Raw genomic sequence first — 24,365 nt, 5'->3', positions numbered from 1 at the left:
AAAATTGGACCATGACTCAATATGACGGGTGTTATGTTTTTCTTAGCAATTTCTTGAGAGCCTTAGTTAACAATGTTTCTAAAACAGCACTTTACCCAGATGTGTATAGGCCCATTTCTGTCAAAAATTATAGCAATTACCCACCTCAGACGAGGTTACATGTAAAAATCAAAGTACTGACAGTACTAGTGTGACGATGCTTTTGAGAGGATGGATATAAAAGCTTCAAGTTAAGTTTATCTACATCACCACAATCACCACAATTGTGTATGTTGGTACGAAAAAAAAATTTGGTACAAAAAATTTGCGAAACAAGTTTGGGTACGAAAAAATATTTGGGAACAAAAAAATTGGGACCGGAAAAGATTTTGGGTACGAACAAAAAATTGGGGATAAAACAAAAATTGGGTACGAAAAAAAAGTTGGGTACGAAAAAAAATTGGGTACGAAAAATTTTAGGTACGGAAAAAAAATTGGGGGAACGGGAAAGTAGTACCTGTGGGGAACTTGACCCACACTCGCACATTTTCGGCCCTTTCCGTCAAACATCAGATAAGTTCCTCGAAGGCAATAGTATGAATACACATTTCGGAAGCGGTAATGCGGTCCTACCTACGCGCGTCAAAATGTAAGCGAAATATGTACACAAGTCTGTCAGGAATGATTGAATTAACGAAGAAAATCGTGTATTGATGTAAGTTTTTTGAAGAAATGTGCAGAAAATATATTAAACAAGAGGTGTGTTTGTGAAACACAATGCCCCCTGCTGCGCAGCTTTGAAGCCATATATTTTACCTTTGACCTTGAAGGATGACATTGACCTTTCACCACTCAAAATGTGCAGCTCCATGACATACACATGCATGCCGATTATGGAGTTGCTATCTTCAATATTGCAAAATTTGACCTTTGACCTTGACCTTAAAGGATGACCTTTACCTTTCACCAATCAATATGTGCAGCTCTATGAGATACGCATGCACGCCAATATTGAAAAAGTTATGGCCAATGTTAAAGTTTTCGGACAGACAGACAGACGCTTTATATTTGACATTTGACCTTGAAGGATGACCTGCACCTTCACCTTTCACAACTGAAAATGTGCTGCTCCATGAGATGCACATGTATGCCAAATATCAAGTTGCTATGTTCAATATTAAAAAAGTTATGGCCATTAAAGTTTTCGGACGGACGGACAGACTGACACACTGACTGACTGACTGACTGATTGACTGACTGACAAACTGACAGTTCAACTGATATAGGCCACCCTACCGGGGGCATAAAAAGCAATGGCGATATTTTTCTCAGCCACATAATTGTTAATAGTTTGATATCACAAAATGAAAGTGAAAGTTGAACTGTCAAAAATGACAACCTGTCAACGTGTTGTTTTTGCTGGCACGAGAGGGCGATTACACTCAATGTGTTCACATTTTGACCATAGGCTTTGTCAATGACCTTTATAGTATGGTAGCTTTGATATTATTTATTGCTATCATGTAACTGCATGATTGTGTATATGTTTACAATACACAAAGCATAAATAATGATATAAATATACTGATTGAGCCAATAATAATCTGAGAACTATAGCCAGGTCAATTAAGGACTTAAAATACAATTTTGTGTCCTGATTTCATGAAGAAATGACCATGCATGTCCTAGATTTCAAATTCAAGGCCCTGGTGTGACGCATTGGTAGCATTACCGTAAAACTGTTACCAGGCTTATGAAATTAGTTTTTATTGAACTATCTGAGGAAATCTAAATCAGGCACTGATTTTTCTTGTTTTAATACAGTCATAGATCAGTTGTGGCCTCTGGGTAATGACCAATTTTTGCTTACTTGTCACACCCTTAAAACTTTCCACACGTCTATAATAGCAAATCTGGATTTAGGTGATCTTCAATGGTACATTTAAACTTTAGCTCTGTTACAAGAGTGCTGGTAAAGTCCAGCCACATATTTAAATCTAGGCCATGTCAAAATCAAAGTGTCAAAGACAAATGAAAGATGCGTTCATTAATTATTGTCCAGTTGTTTACTACTGCTGTAAGTTTTTATATAATATGACTGATGAACATCATGTGAGAGAAAATTCACATTATCATTGTATATCAGGTTTAGCAGCCTTTTAGATAACAAAGTATGCTTGTTTTCAATGTCGTTTCTGGGGATCAAACCCGTAGGGCTTTTAGGAAGATTCTGAAATTTTCGATCCCTCGAGAGCAACCAAACCAAAAATTTAGTCAAATATTGCCGACTCGGTTTTTTGAGTCGGTTCATGGGGGATAATGGAGCTTGATTGGTCATTGTCGGCTCTGGTACTACTTACATGTACCCCGGGTACTCTTTAGTATACTTATATGTACCCTGGGTACTCTAAGTATACTTACATGTACCCGAGGTACGGTAAATAAACGTAATTGTTCTCGGTCCATATTAGACTGTACCCGAGTTGTATTCGCGCCCAAAATCCGATGTCGTAAAACGCGCAACCGATTATCTGAAACACACTTCTCTTCAAAAAACACTGCATCAACATGCTTTTTGAGTATGTGTTCCGATAATATAGAGGCCATTCTACAGAAAATTGACATAAATGTGTATATATAATTATTACAAAAAAATTGTCGACAACGACTGATTTAGGGTTAAATTTCCCGGGTACATTTAAGTATATTTACCGTACCCGGGATACATGTAAGTATACTTAAGAGTATCCGGGGTACATGTACGTAGTACCCGAGCCGACAATGAACAATCGAGCGATACTGGAAGGTGCAACATCTCTCACGCCCCCTAGCATCGCCTTTAGCAGTATTCAATTCTCAACAGGAAAGTGCTTGAGTCATTGATCCCGAGGGACAAGAAAAACAATTGATTAATGTTCGAAATAAATAATTTGATTAATGACAATTCTATTATTTGAGCCAGGTCACAGAAAAAGCGCAGTCAAATCAGTATCCAATTAAATTATTTGTTATTGTCAGAAAAACGCTTTTAAGCAAACAGCTTTCAAGCGACTGCAGGCTGATCTAGACCCAAACTGGCCACAATCGCCTTAATGTCTCTTTTACTGTGACACAGTTCATTTAACTTTAAAATGATAAAAAGTACTAACACTAAGAAAGAGTACAAACCAGTAAAGAGTTTGAAATCAATGTTGAATTTCAGGACAGCTTGGTGATCTGCAAATCCCCGATGAAATGTTAATATCGGGTATCATATTCATTCAATAAGTCGCAAAATGCTCGAATACAATTTATAAAGCACAATGTGACTTATATTGATAACTAAAAATACCAGTATGCCAGTTTTGCCGTGTCAAGCTGTTACGATCCAGAAAGTCCTTCATTCAAATCGAGTATATATCCTTCGAATTCCAACTATTGTTGTCATAAACGGAGATTTAGTGAATGAATAATTCATATATCCTAAATGACAGCTTCTAAATAGCGAAACAAGCCAATTTATGCAGTAAGAAAGTTTTGAATCGAGCCTCTCATGGGGGCGGCCATTGTTGAATGTTGAAACACGAACGACAACTCTGCTAGGAGAATGTTATCAATGACGAGCAATCTCCTACGCAGTGGCGAATGCAAAAGGGAAGTAACTGAAAAATCGAGTTATCTCAATCGGACTGGCTCGGTCTTTTACATAGGTCGCCATTGTGAATTTTGTTTGGATGGTTATCATACCTTGGACGATGCTGTTCCATCATCGTCAAAAATAATAATAAGTTCTTAGTAATCAAATGTCATCTACTAGCACTTACGATATTATATTTTATATACATACATAATGATTTTTTTCATTCACTTGATAGAATGCTTATTTATTTATCAATAATATAACAATCTTCAAATTCCTAATATGATAGTAACAACACAAATGTGTATGTATACGTAAAAATATGAAACTGTATTATTTTAAATCACAGCTTTAAAAAATATATATTATTACAACAAAAAAATTAACTAAATTAACTCAATACTTCTTATGAGTACATAAATAAATACATAAAACATAGTATGTGCATTGACAAAATGATTTCAAATTCGGACAAAAGTCAATTATGTTTGTCATAATTAATGTGAATTTCAGTTTTCGTTTATTATTATAATTGCCTTTTCTGTCCTTTCACATGACTTTGTGTGTGACAATTTTACTAAACTTAAAAACTTTGTACATGCACGAATTGTCACAGTTGCACTTTTCATAGGCCGGAAATCATTATAATTGTACAATATTTAATTGTACTGTAAATTTAAAAATATGTAAATGAAATCACGTTAAGCTTCATTATTTAGTTGAATTATGATGCATGAGTCCAGTATACTTATTTCTCTGCTAAATTTATAAACCAATAAAGTACAACTGAATAGAACTTCATTTTGATATTTAAAAGAAAAAATATCTGTATTAACTACAAAAAACTCTAAAATGTATATAATTAAAATTAATTTGCACTTCCAAAGTATTCATGAAGTTTGTAAACTTAATGATTATAAAATATCATGAACGGTTGCATACAATATAAGAACTATAAATAATATAAGGAACTACTAAAGACTGAACAGGAGAATCATACTTGTAAGATGTTTATAATACTGCATATCACAGTTTTTTTTTCTAAAATTATTATTATTATCAGGTTTAAGGCATCATGTGTGAGTATACATAAAAGGTTTTAAAAATGATCAATGCTTTTAATGAACTCCAAAGACTGTTAGACTAAAACAAAACACATACATGACGCATATAAGTTAACTTGTTTCATTAATAAATCTCTTATTTTATACGTAAATTTGACAAATGAATGGCATAAACATTAATATGGGTATTCATAACAATCGCCAGACAACGATGTTTATTTAACAGACATAGTTTACTCACTTTACTGTCTGTTTACAGGATTACAGTGTAGTCATCATGCAAGGCACGTCATCATATAGACATATCATTCAAATTTTTAATGACAGTCATTTAATAATATAACATGGATGTTTTGTCACACATATGTTTCGCTGAATTATTTAAGTCAGACGCAAAAAATGCCCTCATGAATGTACACGCACCACAACATTATGCCGTTCTCCTAATTGGCCACCGAGAACACTAACCCTCCAAAGAGTTATCAAAGTTATAACTAATAGACAGTATGCGTTTAATATTTTATAACATTAGTATATATAAAAGAATGATATATATAATTACATTATACATAACTTACAAGGTATCTTATCAAAGATGCATCATTATTTTCTTTAGTTTCATCAATTTCTTTAGATTTGGCCATCCCTATGTTAAGCAATTACTTTTTATATAATACCTAATTAGTGATGATTGATCATTATCTACATTTAGAATATTGTATCATACGGTGAAAAACATATGCATTTACGATTTCAATTGGGAGAAAATTTTATAAACATTGAATTTAATTTACCAAACATTTTGTGTAGAAGACATTAATATCGAAAAAAAAACTTTTAACAGTGTGTTGGTGGTTATTGATATATGAGATCTATTCCATAATTTATATTGAATTCATTACCAATGTTTACTGTTTGATGTTGTTTTTTTCAGTCAAAATGTTGACTGTCAATCTGAACAGAACAAATCTGGGTTTCTATGATGCCATCCTCGCAATGGCCAGTTACAATGAGCTACCTCATACGTGAATTATTTGCCTGAATTTGATCTTTAGACATACAATTTCAAATTGAATATTTATCTTGTGGTGCAACGATTTATAGGCTTTTATGTAACAGTTATTGGTTTCTAAAAGTGAAACGGTGTCGCTATAGTGACGATGAGAGCGAAGGTCAACATCATGAAGTCGACAAAGGGATGCTCTGCATATGACATTGAAGGCGCCAGGTTTTCTGAAGGCATTCCAGTGTCTCCTGGAAATGTATGCATTTTTGTTTTAAATTAATTTCTTTGTTTATAAATACATACATTACATGAATATTTATTTGTTGCTATAATTTGAAAGCATCCCCTCAAGCGTACATATACAGCGTTCACGTACTAAGTAAACTATTTGTAAATAGGCTAGGATCGAGGATTGTAACGTAATTCAGCACGACATTTTATTGTATTGTTATCGTTATACAAGGAATGTCCTTTCAGTGATTGACTTGTGGATTTCCACTTTTATGATCAAAATTCCCTTTAATTGTGTGACCTTATACACGGCCCATGCGTTTTCTAGTAAATATCGTTTGAAGCAAAATGGCCCAATTCTAATGCAATATACCATTTGGAAGCGTGGTTTTCTTGCCGTCAGGCTGGGTCAGTGACGTGGATGACATTCGGTATGCGACCGTATCATCAGGCTGGGTCATATCCTTGGATGACGTGTGCTTTGTGACTGTATCATCCAGCTGAGTCATTTCCTTGGATGACATGCGGTTTGTGACCGTATACTCAAGCTGGGTCATTTTCGTGAATGACATGCGTTTTGTGACCGTATAATCAGGATGCGTCATTCCCGTGGATGACATGCGTTTTGTAACCGTATCATCAGGCGTGGTCATTATAGCAACTGGTTCTGTAAAATCCTCGATATACTCGTCACATTCACTACCTTTATTTATAGAAAACAATCAACAAACACTTTATTTAAAATACAGATTTGTACATGTGTATACATAAATTATCAAACATATAATTTTCATATCGCTCTCACGCAACGTTTTTTTTTCGCGATTTCATGTGAATATAGTTTGAGATTGTGAGATCACAATATCTTTTTTTTGCTCTCGTCTTCCCGTTTTATAAGCAAAACAAATCAGTTTTGTTAAAGGATATTGAGTGTACAATTACTTCTTGAAGGAATTATTTTTTATTTCCATAATAATAACTACTTCTCCGACTTTTTTAATTACTAACATCTAACACATTTTCTTTATCGTTGTTTACCTGACACTTTTAAATTACATAGCGTTGTGTCAGTTATGGTTGGAGTTGCATCTGATTAATAATTGATCATTAGAAACACTTGTTTCCACGCTCCACGCACTATTTTTGTGTGTATTCTATCTTAAAGAAAACTTGCGTATAATACTGTTTATGTTCGAAAGTGATTGATGCAAAAGGAAATATACATGCATGTACTTTTGTATAGGAGATTCCGATGCGGGTTTTCTCATTGTCACTCTAAGATACGCAATGACGAGAACGCGACATCGCGAGGCGAAGGCTTGGAATTACGATGAGAAAGGCTAATATTAATTCTGGGCATGATTTTGCATCGTAATTGTGCATCATGAATTCGCTCCCTAGCATCGAGTTTCCGGTGCTATATTTAACCACATTTATATGGAAATAATTCAAACATTTATATACGTTTAGAGCGCCAAAATTAGATTTTAGTGCCTAAATATGATTTTTCAGATATAGATATTTTGTTTCGAACATTTGTAAGACAATATACAATAAAAACATATATTTTGCAATAACACGAGTTTAACATAAAGCATCTTTTTGTCACATACATATTTAATGACGACTTCTTAAACATAAATACACATTTACCTCAGGGACAGGGCAAAATAATATTTCGAACAGAAATAGACAGAAATATACTGTATAAAATAAAAACATTAAATTTTGCGGCGTTACATACGCATTGTTAATGATAAAACAACAAATGTATGGGCATAAACATTGGACATCAAGGTAGAACATTTAATGAACATACTTTGAGCCTGAGGTTCAAATGATGAATGTGAAATACCGGTACAACTGCATTAAGACTATTTTCCAATAGTATACTGTACCAACAAATCCTTCGAAGCATGTGCAATAAAAGCTGCCGTTGGTATTTGTACAGTTCCCGTTGTTGTTGCAGACGTCCTCAAAGTACTCTGTAAAGAGATATAATAATGGATAATTGTGTAGACTAATCCAATTAAAGGGATCTTTTCACGGTTTGGTAAATTGACAAAATTGAAAAAAGTTGTTTCAGATTCGCAAATTTTCGTTTAAGTTATGATATTTGTGAGGAAACTGTATTAATGAACATTTACCATAGTCCAATATAGCCATTATATGTATCTTTTGACGATTTGAAAACCTAAAAATTATAAAGCGTAGCAACGCGAAACGATTGAATAATTTGGAGAGTTCTGTTGTTGTCGTTTAAATTTACGAAACTACGAAGATTACTTATATAAGGTATTAAATACATAATCTGTGTATACCCGGCGGAATAGCCGAGAGGGCTAACACGTTTTTACTTCAGACTTACTCCAAGACTCCGGGGTCATTGGTTCGAGCCCTGGCACCGGCTACTTTTTTTTCCTTTTTAAAATTTTATTCTTGATTTTTTACTGGAGCTTTAAAGATCCAATGTTTACATTTATCAATATAAAGCATTTAATGACAAACTTCAAAATATGCAAAAATCTGTGAAAAGGCCCCGTTAAACAAGCAAACGCTCATGCAGGTACTCCAAGCCATCAGTTGATGCCATGTAGGAGTGTTGAGTGGCCGTTACAATTTTATAACAAATTCGTTCGGATGTCAGTATAAGAGAGTTTTCATACATTTAAATGAACTTATACGTTATTTTCGATCACTTAATTTCGTCTTTTCAAATCATGGACCATTTGCACTTATTGATTGACAGAAACCTTTACAGAGATGGTTTTTTTTTACTTTCATGGTTTTCCATAAATATCTCAATTGCGTACCGACATATTTGGTGGACTGGGGATTAAACTAAAGTTCATACGTCTTTTGAAACTTATACCCTCTAATCCGTTGGAAGACAATGGTGGTATGTGGGCAGTGGCCGGAGTCTAGAAAATGGCTAGATAGGCGTTTGAATGTAGATGCGATTTATATAAAACTAAATTGTGCGATTTCACTCAAACCATCGGTGTATATCAATGTCATAATAATGCCATTAGTGATCTCTATGCTTAATAGTGGAACAGAACGTAAAGAATCCCATCTGTCTCATAATATACAATCTAATAAAAGCTTAGCTACCGATTAAGTTAATAGATTGTATATTAACAACAGCCCAAGAGAAAAAGATTTAATAAGATTTACAGTTATCAAGAACCTCTTAAATACAACATGTTAAGGTGATCCTGTCGTGGACAGTGTTCTCCGTTCAGAAGGATCTGAGCTATATTAGAACTTATTTGATTACATTCCAACCTGCATATAACAACCTGTGCATTCGTCCACGTCCCCCTTACACCCATCCGAAGTGTACCCCTCGATACAGTTGGTGCAATGTGGGATGCCAGTGGCCCCTTCACAATATACGTTGGGATTGCAGGGGCCAAAACAGGTCATCCCCGGCGCACAGTTTTCATTCGTCTCTAAGCATGGATCTTCCATATCGCAGTTTACTCCTAAAATATAGGTTTCCGATTAAATGAAAATAGAAACTAACAATATATCTGAAAATAAGTTTATACAGTTTTTTAGCGTAAAAAGTTGGATACGTTGTTAATAACTGGAAGAGCGCAAGACTAGAAAATCGTAAAACACGATTTCCATATCCTGACCTCATAACTTGTGTGTTGATTGGTCTTTTGTTTCATTCCCCATTAATACACTTTCCTCCTCTGTTTATATAAGTTGTCAATGGCATAAGAAAATTCTGACACTTGACTAAGGACTGTCTTAATAAATGCTGAAGAACTGTTAAAAACGACGAATAACTAAACAACAACAAAAAAATAATCATAATGTTTTTTCTTGCCATGTGTTTTCAATTTGCATAAAAAAATCTAGCAATAATTTCGATTTTTTAAGGGGCAAAAAGAAATAAGATAATATTTGAAATTTATAATTGATTGGTGTAATATTTCGTTATTATTCAAATCATGCTGTATAACTCGGTACATCACAAAACAGCAAATGCAATAACAATTACTCAACCGGAAGATCAATGCAATAAGTTTGTATAAAACGACAAAAACAAATATACACAAATTGAACCTTCAGTTGCATGAGCAGAAGAGAAACCTTGTTATACAATGAGGTCCTTTAATATAAATGGCACGGAAGCAAACGGCAAACAACGATGAACAAAACAAATGTAGTGGGCAAGACACGCACGTACACAAACACATACAATTACGGACATTACCAGGATTATCGCATTGGAACGGACAACGCAAGGTATTGGCAGTTTAAACCGGTTTTCAGGAATACAAAACCTAAAACATGGTCCTGAATTATTCGTGAATAATAGCTAACCCCATAGCATCTCGATTCAAATTGAATAGAAATATAAGAGAATACCTTTAAACTTAGTTATCTTTGAAATACTCATGGTTTCATTCTTGCCAAAATGACAGCACCGTAACATTCTGATGCACGATGAAATAAAACCAAAATGAGTATCCAAAAGCTTAGTACTTACTTCAAGAACTTACCAAAAAATGTAAGGCATATATCATCATGTATTTTTCAATTCAGATGATCGCCGCGCAAATCAGGAATAAACCGCAATAAGACTGTTCAATTCCAGGTACAAAGCTTGTTTGTTTATGTCTACCTTTAGTCACATAAAATAGTAATAGCCTGATAGTTTCTATAAATGAAAATAAAAAAGGAGAATCAACACGATATTTTTGGTAGACCCTGCGTGATTACATAATGTATTCTTACCAACTTTACCCGCCGGACATTTACAGTACGTAAAAAACCCATCGGAAACGCATGTGGATCCTTCTGGACACTTTGTTTCGCTGCAAGATAACACGTGCGGTCCGTCCGGAAAGAAGTCGTGATTCTCGTAGGGAGTAACGCCGTCTTCCAATTGTTCGGTTTCATTTCCCGCCTTTGTCACTGTAAAAAATACAATATTTTGCAATAGTATCAAGCTCTAATTTCGCTGATGTTCCAGTAATACATTATACGAACTTGTCTTGTAGTTTGATATTAATCGACATTTTATCTGTTTTTTAAGAAAATCGTATTTACTTGCTTTAAAGCAGGTGAATACAATCTAAATGTCAACATTATATTTCCTGCAGATGACAACAAAACATGAATAGAATCGAGATAAATAAAATAAAAAGAATTTGTTATCTGTAAATGGTACCATTAATCAAACGTTCGTAACTGTGGTGAAATTCAAACATAAAAACCAAGTTATTTAATGCGCTTTACCAAAAAATGTGTCAATTTTTCTGGACAAATCTGCAGAAAAATGTAAATGATAAATTAATGAACGTTCGACTGTACAAACACTTGTTACATTCATTTGTTGCTGAATATTGAGAGGATTTCTTTAAGCGTACATATACGGCGTTCCCGTACTACGTAACATAATTGTAAATACTAGAAGGTCTTGATCGAGTGTAGTAAAGTAATTAAGCATTGACGTTTATATTAAAAAAGAAGGTTGATTTCCACTTTTATGGCACAAATTAATGTTAATTTTGTAAGCTTATAAACGACCCATGCATTTTCTTGTAAATATCTTGTGAAGCAAAATTGTGCAATTCTACACGCATTATACCATTCGGAAGGATCGTTGTCTTGCCTTCAGGCTTTGTCATTGCCGTGGATGACGAGCGCTTTGTTACCATATCATCAGGCTCTGTCATTTCCTTTGATGACATGCGTATGACCGTATCATCAGGCTGGGTCATTTCCGTGGATGACAAACGTTGTGTGACCATATCATCAGGTTGGGTGACTTCCGTGGACGACATGCGTTTTGTGACCGTATCATCAGTCTGGTTCATTTCCGCAGATGACATGCGTTTTGTCACTGGATCACCAGGCGTGGTCATGATCGCATCTGGTACTGTTAAATTCTCGATATCCTCGTCACAATCTCGACCTTTATTCATAGACAATAATCAACAAACACATTTTACATACAGATTTGTACACAAATTATAGAACAATTAATTGCATATCTACAACGTTCATATCGCTTTATCGCATTGGTATTTCCCTATTTCATATGAACATTGTGTGAGATTGCGAGATCACGATATTTTTTTAGTCTCGTCTTCCCGTTGTATAAGCCAAAACAAATCATTTTGGTATTCGTTGTTGAGCGTTCTTTAAATATCATCATGATTTCCGCGTAAATTCAAGAGCTTGTTGCTTAGAAATTACTACTTATATAACTTATTTTTTATTTGCGTAGAAAATAATACAATTTTATTTACTTACAACTACCACTTTTTTATTTACAAACATACATATATTTTTGTGTAATTACTTAGCGTTGTGTCAGTTTTGGGTGAATAAGTTACATCTGATTAATAAGTAATTAATAGAAACACTAGTTTCGTGCTCCACGCACGATTTGTGTGTGTATAATATCTTAAAGCCTATGTCCACGGCAAATAATTCATTAGATCTATAACGGCGATGATTTCACTTTTTTACACTGAAACACATGGTTTTGATAAGAAATGCATTTAATACTGTTAATGTTCGATAAAGTTTTATGCAAATATAAAGTATACACTAATGTACGCTTATACGGGAGATTCATTTGCGGGTTTTCGCATTTTCACTTTAAAGACGAGAACGCGACGTCAAGCTGCAAGGACACGGTATTACGAACAGAAAGTTTGACATTAATTCCGGACATACTTTCACATCATGAATTCGCTCTCCAGCATCGAAATTCCTTGTTATCTAGAAGTCAACATCAAATGATCCAACGGAACGCCATAACAATGCGACTGGCCTCATTTTAAATATATTCCATAATGAAAAGTTTAGAACACCAATGTCTGAATTTGACCACATTAATATGGAAACATTGCAGACATATATGTACGTTTAAAACACCACACACATTTTTTACTGCCGAAGTATTATAATTGCGATACAATTTTTTTTCAAATATTTATAAGTCAATATACAATATTCACATAACTTTTGAAAACCAAATATGAAATATGTAATATCAGCATCATTTTATAAAAATCATATTGAATTATGAATACATATCATGTAAAAACACACATTTACCACAGACAAATGAAAATATAATACTTAAAACATATAGATACAAATATACTACATAAAATGGATAGATTAAATTTTGCAGCGTTAGATACGTAATACAAATGATAAAAAAACTAATGTATGGCCATATATATTTGACTGCAAGGTATAACGTTTAACGCACATTCAGTCGAAACCCAATGGCTAGAACCCGTCGGGACCGGAAACAAAAGTTCGAGCCATCCGGAATTCGAGCCATTCCTTTCTAATAAACTTTTGTTAACAAACAAGTCTGAAGTACATTTTCACCTACATTTGAAGATAACACATATTGCTTAAACTCCGTTCTACTTCGTACTACGTTCTGCTTTTGATTTAATAAGAACCAAATATATACTAAATACGTTTATTTACCAATATTTTTCATTATTTTCATTATTTTACAGATTTCAAAAGATTGTTATCCGTTAATAAACCATTATTTTTAACATTTTGATTAGTCAAGAGCATTAATGCGCTTATTAAACCATTGTGCATACATTCTTTTTGAATATATGACAATTATTTTGAAAATCGTGATTTTACGAAACCGTGAACAAGTCGCTTAAGAAGACATATTCATAATTCAGAACGAAATACCACCCAACGAGGTACAACACGACATTATTTAATATGCTCTGTTTTACTGCATATTAGATTCTTACCAACTTTCCCCGCCGGACATTCACAGTACGTGTAGTACCCAGTGGACACGCATGTGGATCCTTCTGGACACTGTGTTTCGCTGCATGTTAACACTTGTGGCCCGTCCGGCAAGAGGTCGTTATGCTGGTAGGGAGTAACGTCGTCTTCATACTGGTAGGGGGTAGCGTCGTCTTCGTATATAATTGAAATATAAAAATTGCATTTTCTGAATATGGAAACAATATATGAATATGAACGACATTTATTTAACAAAAATATTTATTACATGTATGTGTGAATGGTACCATAATACATGTGCTGTCCCCTATGAGGAAATTCATAACGACCAAGTTATTTTATGCGCTATTAACAAAAAAATGTGTCTAAGTTATTGACAAATCTGCACAACAGTGCACATTTCTTTGATGAATGAATGAACATCAACTGTACAAACAAATACATGTAGCAATTGACATGACGCCTTATCTATGATCGCTCCGCCCACTTAATCACGTGGCTCAGCGGGTAGCAAACCTAGACAAGCTAACACCAAAATGGCTTCATTGCCTATATACTGCATGTAGATTAACGCGATATTCCGGATTATTTTTATGGACTTTTTGACACCATATGACACTTGTATAAAGGGTTTGTGTCATTTAGTTATTCTGCGAATGCAAAAAATATACGTTTATAGAGAACATCAGCTAATTATAATGGGTTTTTCGGTACATGAATAACGCTCTCAAACGCTTGCGCGCTGACCGAAATCGAACCGGTTATTACGTGTGATGTTGGTATTAGAAATAAATTAACACTTCTTCAACGGCATTTACGGGAAATTACCCATGTTATTTAAGAAACATTTCCACTCTCGTATTTGACACGAAATAGCGCTTTAAACTGGGATTTCGGTGAAGTTTTACACGCTTTCTGACACCCAGTGTACCACAATCCCACATGTTATTACGTATAAAAGTGATATTAATAATATTAAACATTGCTTATGGGACATTTATCAATCACTATAATTGAAAGTGCAAGACAGCACAATAAGTTTGGTCATTGTCATATATAAAGTAGCGCTGTATGAAGGGGAATTCAGTAAAGCTACCTGTATCAGACGCTGGCGCAGGTACCGACTTCTCCCAAGTTCGGCATTTATTGGTTATATCAGTAATAATAAATCTTATTATGTGGCATTTATCGTTTCGATTCCATTAAAATAGAAACATATCAACTAGGCATTCGATCTCAAAGGTGGGTTAAAAGCGTTCATTGGTGACATCACATGTCTGCACATGTTTAGATACCGTTATTAATATAATATAGCACGCGTCACCTTCTAATAACATGTATTATGGCAATAAAGTGCATTACTATCAAAGTAATAAAACACAGCACGAATTAGGCTTCATGCTGGGTTTTATTTCTCTTTAAATAATGCAGATGAACCTCGCTTCTGTATATAAATGACCTAGTAACTGATAAAACTATTTTAAAAAATGTGAAATAGTATGTGATAATCAGATCGATAACATAAACTATTTAAATCTGCTAGTATATCCGATAAAAATATATTATAATTGTCTTTGACAGTGTTGACGTTCAGTTGTTCGTGGTGACGACCGCATGCATTTATACATCTCTTACACTTCTCAAGATATCTTTTCGGCTTTGGAAACGATATAAATTAAATGTCACCAACTAATCTTTCAGGATATCGATTGTCCGAGTTACATAGTCCCCATCGACACCGTTTAACCATTTTTGATCTACTTTTTTTTAAGAGGAAAACAAAAGAAACTCGCTAAAGTAAAAGTGAACCTATACATAGCTTGTCTAGAAAATGGCGGACAGTGCGTTGCTAACTAACGCGCCCGATTAACCGATCGCTGATTGGTAGATCAGTTCTTAGATAAGAACTTGATTGACAGGCGGCGTCATGTCAATTGTTTACAAATCTTGTGTCGTTGTCGTTGATCTGTTGGTACCATTTATTGATGGATTTCACGCATGTTACGAAGTAGGTTAACATAGCAAATTGCTCAAATTGGAGTTTAAGTATTCAGCGGTTTGCGTGAAGATTGCATTTTATGGATGTATTGTGTGCTTATCATTATAAAAAATGTTTATTATAAATGTTCTCGCTATAGGTTGTTGGCTGCTTATTTTTCAGCCAGTTGTCAATGATGGTAAGACCTTTCTGAAAATTTCCACGACCGTTGCCACTTCACATCTACTCACTCTTGTATTGAATTATTTCTCTGTACACTCTTACTGTAGATGTTTTGTTACTAAACATATTTTTTTCATATGACTATGGTACTTATCATAACTATAATGCTTAAATATAGCTGACTATTGAACTTGTAAACTTTATTCATTTGTCGTTGTAAATTATAAAATGGTGCTTAGTTAAATATTAATACAATAGGCAATACTTAAGATTATAATGATGTTGCTGATGACGATGATGTTTAAGAAAAATAAAAGTTATAAAAAAGATAAACATTATTTATGATGATGAAGATGAAACTGATGGTAATGATACAGAAGAAGACTCGATGAAATACGCTTTTAATTGATAGTTAATCCCAAATATGTGAACTATGATATAAAAAACACAATTTAAAATATGTTCAGTTCAATTTCTTTAACATCGCAATATACGAAAACATGTCTCTTTAAAGCAAAAATGCAAATTATGTGAAACTTTAAACTTACCTTAAGCGTTTAAGGTTGTAAAGTATTTCCACTATTTTTCGAAAATCTACGACACACTGACAAAGGTTCAAATTCATGGGCAATGTTTCGCCATTGCTTTTTTGTTGACAAATTTCGCAGCACTTATGCCGCGTTGTCTGTTAAAACTTTACACGTGTCAATAGGACACAGATGCCGTCACGCACTATATTGCACGTTGGTCTCAAGACTCTACTGGTGTCGCAAATAATGAACCAAACAGTATGTCAAGTTTGGGACTAATAGCAATATTTTACGTGTTACGAACGACTCAGAGAAGTCGGACAGAAAGACGAACGACGGACGACCCACGGCAAATCTTTATGACCCTAATTAAAATAGGAAAATAAATATCGATTTGCAACAGCCTTTTTGCAATAATGAATGACATATGTATAACATAAATATTAATGTTATTAATTTGTCATGATAAATATTAATAAAGCTTACCTTCGTATACGAGGCAAAATATCAAAACAGCTACAAAAGCCCGATCCATGTGTAAAAAGTCTTGTCGCTACTTTATTATAGGAATATCGCCCACTCTCAGACGGCTTGCATATACGAACACTAACTGGCTACTAACACTTGATGAAAACTTGACATATGCAACAACAAATATTTTTATTTTTATTCGAACAGTAGCAAACACTTTTGAATAGCGGATGCGTGTTGAGAACGTTCGTGTTAATGTGTTAAGATAACCGACGTGCTCTTAGTTATATAATAAACAAAGCTGCATGGTAAATGTTATCAAATTCGGATCATAAGTGTATAAGCTCTAGCTCTCAATCGAAGAGTGTCACTGAAGTAAAGACGGAAGGGCGACATGAATGACGTACTGATATGGAGGAGGAAAGTGTCACTGAAGTAAAGACGGAAGGGCGACATGAAGGACGTACTGATATGGAGGAGGAAAGTGTCACTGAAGTAAAGACGGAAGGGCGACATGAAGGACGTACTGATATGGAGGAGGAAAGTGTCACTGAAGTAAAGACGGAAGGGCGACATGAAGGACGTACTGATATGGAGTAGGAAAGTGTCACTGAAGTAAAGACGGAAGGGCGACATGAAGGACGTACTGATATGGAGGAGAAAAGTGTCACTGAAGTAAAGACGGAAGGGTGACATGAAGGACGTACTGATATGGAGGAGGGTCACAGGCATTCACGTTCAGCTATTCATTTATCTGATGATATATATATATATATATATATATATATATATATATATATATATATATATATATATATATATATATATATGTATGTATATAACGTCAAAATAATAGCTCCGAGATATTAGGAAAAATAGCTTCGAATAAATGTACGCAGCAATATAAAGTTAATTTATTTCTCAGGAATGAATAATATGCTGGATTTCAAGGTAATTCAGGCAATTAAAAGCTTTTAGGCGTGGACACCTCTCATTTATACGTGCATCCTCTCAGGGTTATTAAGACACATGCATACAATGTAACTCTATCATATACGTGAATACAGATGAAACACTGTTCATATATTATTACAATCGTAAACAATTACAGTATTTTATTATTTGCTTTGTCAATGTACCCAAAGTTATTTAATAACGCTAAAAAATATAAGGAGTACAACATTAGATTTTACTAAAACAGATGTAAGCAAAACATACTGAATTTCAGGCCAACACTCTTAAGTAGTAATATTTTTAAATGTTAACAAAACGTCTGATTTTTATTATTAATACAGCTTAGTATGACCGCACGTATACATTTTGCGATTTTACCCACGATGTGAAACTATTTTACGACTTGCAAAACCGCATTCGTTTTTTTTCAATTAGCGCAACATAAAAAAATCAGCATGTTATATTATGCTTAGCTGCATTGGTATGCGGATGTCAAGTCGACTTTCTAAACTCAATGCAACAACATACAATATAGACACCACTGTTAGCAATCAATTATTTCACTCGGGAAAATATACTCAAAGCATGGGTCGATTTTACACCAACTAATAACACTGAAGTTACTTAGTACTTTCCGCATGTCACTACACTACACGTAAGTAATACATAAATTCGCAAACACAAAGTTCATTCAACTCAAGCATACATTATCGTTGGTATATTTCACATTACGAAAGGAAGCATTAGGTAAAACATCTACTTTTACAGTAATATCCTGTTTATAAATCTAGGGAAAATAGCGAAAGTTATCTCACTCTAGCAATCATAAACAGTGAATGTAGTTAGCTATGAGTGTTATATCCATTTCATTAATGTTTTATAAATAACTCAAAACAAAACTTCGGTAAACATATGTTGTCAACAACGCGACTTAAATTAAATCAGAGCCACAATCGTAACAAGACTATTGCCAAGCAATAAAAGTCCGGAACCTACGCAGGATCCGCCATTTTCAGCAATATTTGTAGTTTATTTGTTGCCATAGTAACCAGAATTCTTGACGTAGGAATAAAATGAAATGACGTGCATAATCTCCATATTGGCATCTATCCAAGTTTCAAGAAGTCTCATGAAAAAATATGAAGAACTTATAAAGTTATCGCAGGATCCACCATTTTTTAAAAATATTTCTAGTCTATTTGTTGCTATAGCAACCAGAATTCTTGACATAGGAACGAAATGAAACGACGTGCATAATCTCCATATTGCCATCTGTCCATGTTTAAAGTTTCATGAAAAAATATGAAGAACTTTTAAAGTTATCGCAGGATCCAGAAAAGTGTGACAGACTGACAGACACCTAGAGCGCAAACCATACGTCCCTCTCCGGTTTCACAGGTAGGGGAATAAAAAAAAACACATATTGCCAACAATTCACACAAATCTTGATAACTTTAAACTTTCAGTTCGCTTTAGATAAGCTCCAACTACCTTTTAACATGGCACAAGATTTACCTTCATATTGAAGGCAATACAAGTTTTTATTCGACCTTCATGCATCGAGCTGAGCGATTAAGTTGTAGTAGATACTATCATCTTATAGATTTTTGATAGAATACAAATATATTTTAGATTGCATAGAATCCACGATGTTATGATATATGTTGTTGTCAGTATTCTTCAACTTATAGAAAAGATTTTCATTGCATGTTTGCATTTATCTTCGACAATTTAAACTACTCTTCCCATGTTTACAATGTTGAAAACTTGTGCATTGAAATCTATGTTGTCAATGGCGTGGCGGGCGAAGTGTCACACGCTGAAATGAAACTCAGTGTCATTTGTTTTAAGTGGTTCAGATATATCCATTGGAAATGACGCAGTCACCAGTGTAAGGTGGAGTAGGCAGGGCTCTTTTAGGCTCCAACATCTAGCTTGCGATGTCAGCTATGTCAACATAGCCGGCACTAACCAGCTTGAGGTATGAAGTTATGGAAGTGTTTGGGAAGGTATGCATTTATATAAACTCAATATTCATTGAATTGTAACCTTATACATTCTTACTTCAGTAAATAATCAAAATATGTAGACTAAATTCGTTTACAGTGAAGCTATAACAACAAAACAGTTATTGTCCCCTACCGGTGAAACAAATGTATGTGGCTGAAACCATGTCGACGGTGGAGTTCCTGCAGAGTGTTGGACACTGAATTCGTATTGAACAATATGATGTGTTACGAATACAGATAACTGACTCGTAAAAATCGAGTGGGTTTTTAAATGTACATATGTGCTTCTTTTCGTTTGTATGTGCTTTCGTTTGCGTATTTTGTGTGTATATATGTTTTTAAATGTAAATATGTGATATAAATCGAACTGTGTGTATAAATGTACATATGTGTTTCCTTTCGTTTGTATATGTGCTTTCGTTTGCGTATTTTGTGTGTATATATGTTTATAAATGTAAATATGTTATGTAAATCGAGCTGTGTGTATAAATGTGTTTCCTTTCGTTTGTATGCGCTTTCGTTTGCGTATTTTGTGGGTATATATGTTTTTATCACATGCCATACCCTGTTTCCCATGTAATATAACCATTACATATATTTTTATCTTACACATGTGTAATATACTTTTTAAGCGTTTTTAATGGCTAAGTTTTTGTTTATTGACCAATCGCATTTTGTTTTTTTGCTGAAATGACGTTGCAACGTCAAATGACGTCACGAAATGTAAACAACATTCGGGATTTATCATTATGTTTGCGTAAATATTTATTTAATTTGCTATTTTAAAAGCATGTGATAAAAAAAGATCTGACACTCGTTGTCATATTATACCATATTTTATTAAACTCGTCCATGAATTTCGTTAGTAAGCTCGCCAAAGGCTCGCTTATAAACAAAATTCCTGAACTCCTTTTTAATAATAATGGTATGATATGACAACTCGTGCCAGATCCTATATATAAATGTCATATAGATGTCACATCATAAATACAAATGAAATAAAGAACAACATTTCATCTATGCGGTTTTTATGTTTATTCCATTCGCAAAATGCCACTTATTCCAATAAATGTAATGTAGGAACGAATATCCCATGTTGAATCGGCTTACTGTTAACAAGTTGGCAAATTTAATTGTCTGTTAATTATAGGTGTTAGCCTTTGATCGGCCTATACACTTTTCTGGATACTGCGATAACTTTAAAAGTTCTTCATATTTTTTCATGAAACTTTACACATTGATAGATGGCAATATGGAGATTATGTACGTCTTTTCATTTTGTAACTATGTCAATTCCGGTTGCAATGACAACAAATAAAAAAATACTGACAATATTGGAGTTTCGCCGGTAGGGGACAATATTGCTGGGAAATCTCTTGTTGATTCTAATATTTTTGTTGTTGAAGTATCAGATGAACAGAACACTGTAAAGACGAGTAAATTGTAATTGTTTACATTCGGGATTTTCCGCGCTAAAATAATCCGAAATAAACACCAAATCTCATAAATAATAGCGCAAATAAATCATAATTAATTCCAATAAATTTAAATTAATAAATATATTTTCGTCTGTATAAAAATACGAATAAGTTATTAGCATCAGAGTAAACGTGATCGGAATACAAAATACTGAAAATCCCAAAAAAACAAAACAAATAAATAAGTCTTATTCTTTCTTATAGTAAGACTTTTATAAATGATATTTCAAAAATAATGAAACATATATTTATTTGATCACAATTAAGTGGTGTGGATATTATAATTGTTCATCATCGATCGAATGTGCAAGAATGTGTAAGAGGTTCTTTTCGTCAATTATAAAACAAATCCCTAAAAAAGCGGAACACATAACAATTGTTAAATTGTATCATTTTCTTTTCCATTGAATGAATTTTCGTTTTGTTTCCATGGAATGACAATTTTAATAATTTTAAGCATACAAATCGACAAAAACCCTGCATATTGTGCAAATTGAACTGTCTTTGCATGTATTGAAAAAAAACTAAGTGATAAGGAGTGATATGTGTAACAATCAAGCATTTTATGATAAATAACACTATATATTTAATTTATTTTACGCAAATATTTTTGATTGCTTGTTTTCATGATGGTGTTTCGTGCACTGCTGTTACGTACAATGTTAACACGTAATTGCCGATTTTATATTTGCCGGTAATAGTTTAATACATAAATTGAGTAGCAGTAAAACTGCACACGATTTGAAAGTTATAGTTATTAAACACTGAATATTATGATTAAACTGGCTAATATATAAGCACTTAATCCTGCTAATCCATTTCGGACTAATATCTTCATTTTTTAAATATGTTCACATATTTTATGAAAGCAACTGTTATGTAGTTTGGTTTAAAATTTTGCCTAAATGACTGCTCAATATTCCAAGAGATGACATGGAGGTATCATAAATTGTGTTTAATGACCATAAAATCATCTGCCACATGTGGTTTATGCAGGCACCCCAAGCAAGGTCCCTGGGTTTATGACACCATGTTTACTTTGTCTGTCTGGACAGTATCCGATCATAACGAGATAATCGGTTTGTGATGAACAAAGATGCCGGGTTAAAAATGATGAAACAAACAGTGTCACAATTGGTGTGAATAATTAAATAAAACAATTATATTTATCGAGATAATTAATTTAATGTGTAACATGGTAAGTTTTTACAGACATTTTAATGATTCAATTCATAACTATATATTGCGTACATAAAATCGATCTATATGTTGTTTGTTTTTATCCTTAATTGTGTTCTTTAATAAATCAAATTTATTCTGAAAGAAGTTACATTTCTGAAAAAAATATAACCTAAAATGATGTGCTAAGCAGAAAAATCTTTGTAGGTAACCACATTCCGAGCTCGTAGATTGTGTTCTACTCCCAAGTTCGTTTTTAGTAAACAAAAATAATAACAACAATATAATCGTTCCTAAAATGCATTTTCTTGCATGCATGTGTTTTATTCAGATATAATTTACAAAATTATACTTGATATAGTGCATGATTATCAATAAAATCGATGATTATGTTCACCGTCTTTATATGCGCTTATATGAATTCCATCTCTTTTTGCCAACCAGTGGGCGAAGTCTAAACTTTGCAAGTGCGAGTGACATCACGCGTTTACGCGTCTATATGGTAGTCATTTTTATACGGAATCCGGATAGTGCCAAGTTGATTGTCGTGTGTCGACCTTGGAGGTCGACGCACGACATTCTCGCGACATTTTCTCGACGCTCAATACGACGCGCGACAATCATGCGACAATCAATATTTGAGTGTCGCATATCGCGCTGGGTTTTAGAAAAAAAAATCGCAGAAAATATTGACTGTCGACTGATTTGTCGCGCGTCGTATTGAGCGACGCTCAATACGACGCGCGACAATCATGCGACAGTCAATATGATATATCGCGAGAATGTCGCGAGTCGACCTAAAAATCACACGACATTCTCTCGACGCACGACATTTTCTCGACGCTCAATACGATATATTGAGCCAATATCGCGCACTTGTCGCTTGTCGACCTAAAAACCCCTAGGTCGACACACGACATTCTCTCGACGCTCAATACAACGCGCGACAATCATGCGACAATCAATATTTGAGTGTCGCATATCGCGCTGGGTTTTAGAAAAAAATCGCAAACAATCTTGACTGTCGACTGATTTGTCGTGCGTCGTTTTGAGCGTCGAGAGAATGTCGTGTGTCGACCTTCGAGCGCGACACTCGACATTCTCGCGACGCTCAATACGACGCAGGACAATCATGCGACAGTCAATATGATATAACGCGAGAATGTCGCTTGTCGACCTGAAAATCACACGACATTCTCTCGACGCACGACATTCTCTCGACGCTCAATACGATATATCGAGCCAATATCGCGCAATTGTCGCTTGTCGACCTAAAAACCCCTAGGTCGACACACGACATTCTCGCGACGCTCAATACGATATATCGCGCAATTGTCGCTTGTCGACCGGTGTGGGATAAATTTTTAACGATGCTGCGATGCAGCTCGTCTAAGTTATCATACCATGAAAAAAATCTTCACAATGGCGACCTATGTAAGAGACCGAGCCAGTCCGATTGAGATAGCTCGTTTTTTCTAATCGGCATACCTCGCTGATTATCATTGATAAAGGTATAGGAAACTAAGCTATAAATAGGACAGCATATTCTGGGAAAAATATTTAATAATAGTTTAAAAACGTTAATTTTAAAGCAGTTATATTCAATCCATTATATGTTTACAGATCAATTTAACAACTATGCATTTTCTGTATTGTATTTGATATTTGTCGTGATCCAGTAAAAAAAATGCGAATTAAAACGTGTATAATTAACCCTCAACGCGATCATGAGTGTAAAGAAAACGAATTATTTCGAACCTGCCATTTGTAAACGTTGTAGCGACTATGGTATATAACCAGCATAATAGCAATATAATATTTGTGAAACTCGCTCTTATGCGTGCTTTCTCATTTTGCATATTTAATAAACTTTTCAAACAGAAATTACAGAGCACATCAGCGCACATACTATGT

The 24,365-nt window shown here is 34.2% G+C and overlaps 1 protein-coding gene across 4 annotated transcripts; it reads right to left on the bottom strand.

The window, feature by feature from the left end:
* Window positions 1-4,769: 4,769 nt before the first annotated feature.
* Window positions 4,770-17,098, bottom strand: LOC127861389 (neurogenic locus notch homolog protein 3-like). Of its 4 annotated transcripts, none has more exons than XM_052399836.1 (9): window positions 16,847-17,098; window positions 13,672-13,842; window positions 11,713-11,837; window positions 11,511-11,619; window positions 10,655-10,834; window positions 9,202-9,387; window positions 7,798-7,884; window positions 6,273-6,602; window positions 4,770-5,916 (listed from the first exon to the last, which is right to left on the bottom strand). In XM_052399836.1, the coding sequence occupies exons 1-9, from the start codon at window positions 16,893-16,895 to the stop codon at window positions 5,792-5,794; spliced, it is 1,362 nt and encodes a 453-aa protein (XP_052255796.1). In that variant the 5' UTR covers window positions 16,896-17,098; the 3' UTR covers window positions 4,770-5,791. The 4 variants fall into 4 exon arrangements, with proteins under 4 accessions (XP_052255796.1, XP_052255795.1, XP_052255794.1 ...); XM_052399835.1 differs by having other exon boundaries at window positions 6,273-6,426; window positions 6,475-6,602; window positions 11,511-11,837; window positions 16,847-17,097; XM_052399834.1 differs by having other exon boundaries at window positions 11,511-11,837; window positions 16,847-17,097.
* Window positions 17,099-24,365: the final 7,267 nt, after the last annotated feature.

This window comes from Dreissena polymorpha, chromosome 16 (assembly GCF_020536995.1).
Source record: "Dreissena polymorpha isolate Duluth1 chromosome 16, UMN_Dpol_1.0, whole genome shotgun sequence".
NCBI lineage: Eukaryota > Metazoa > Mollusca > Bivalvia > Myida > Dreissenidae > Dreissena > Dreissena polymorpha.
The sequence above is the reverse complement of the archived record's forward strand: the minus strand, read 5'-3'. Positions and strand labels throughout refer to the sequence as shown.

Coding starts and splice junctions, on each gene's coding strand:
- LOC127861389 (XM_052399834.1), bottom strand. CDS start 16,895: ATGGATCGGGCTTTTGTAGCTGTTTTGATATTTTGCCTCGTATACGAA. Junction 6,603..7,797: donor ATGCTTCGAAGGATTTGTTG/GTACAGTATACT, acceptor CTATAAATAAAG/GTAGTGAATGTGACGAGTAT. Junction 5,917..6,272: donor GAAAACCACGCTTCCAAATG/GTATATTGCATT, acceptor ATACATTTCCAG/GAGACACTGGAATGCCTTCA.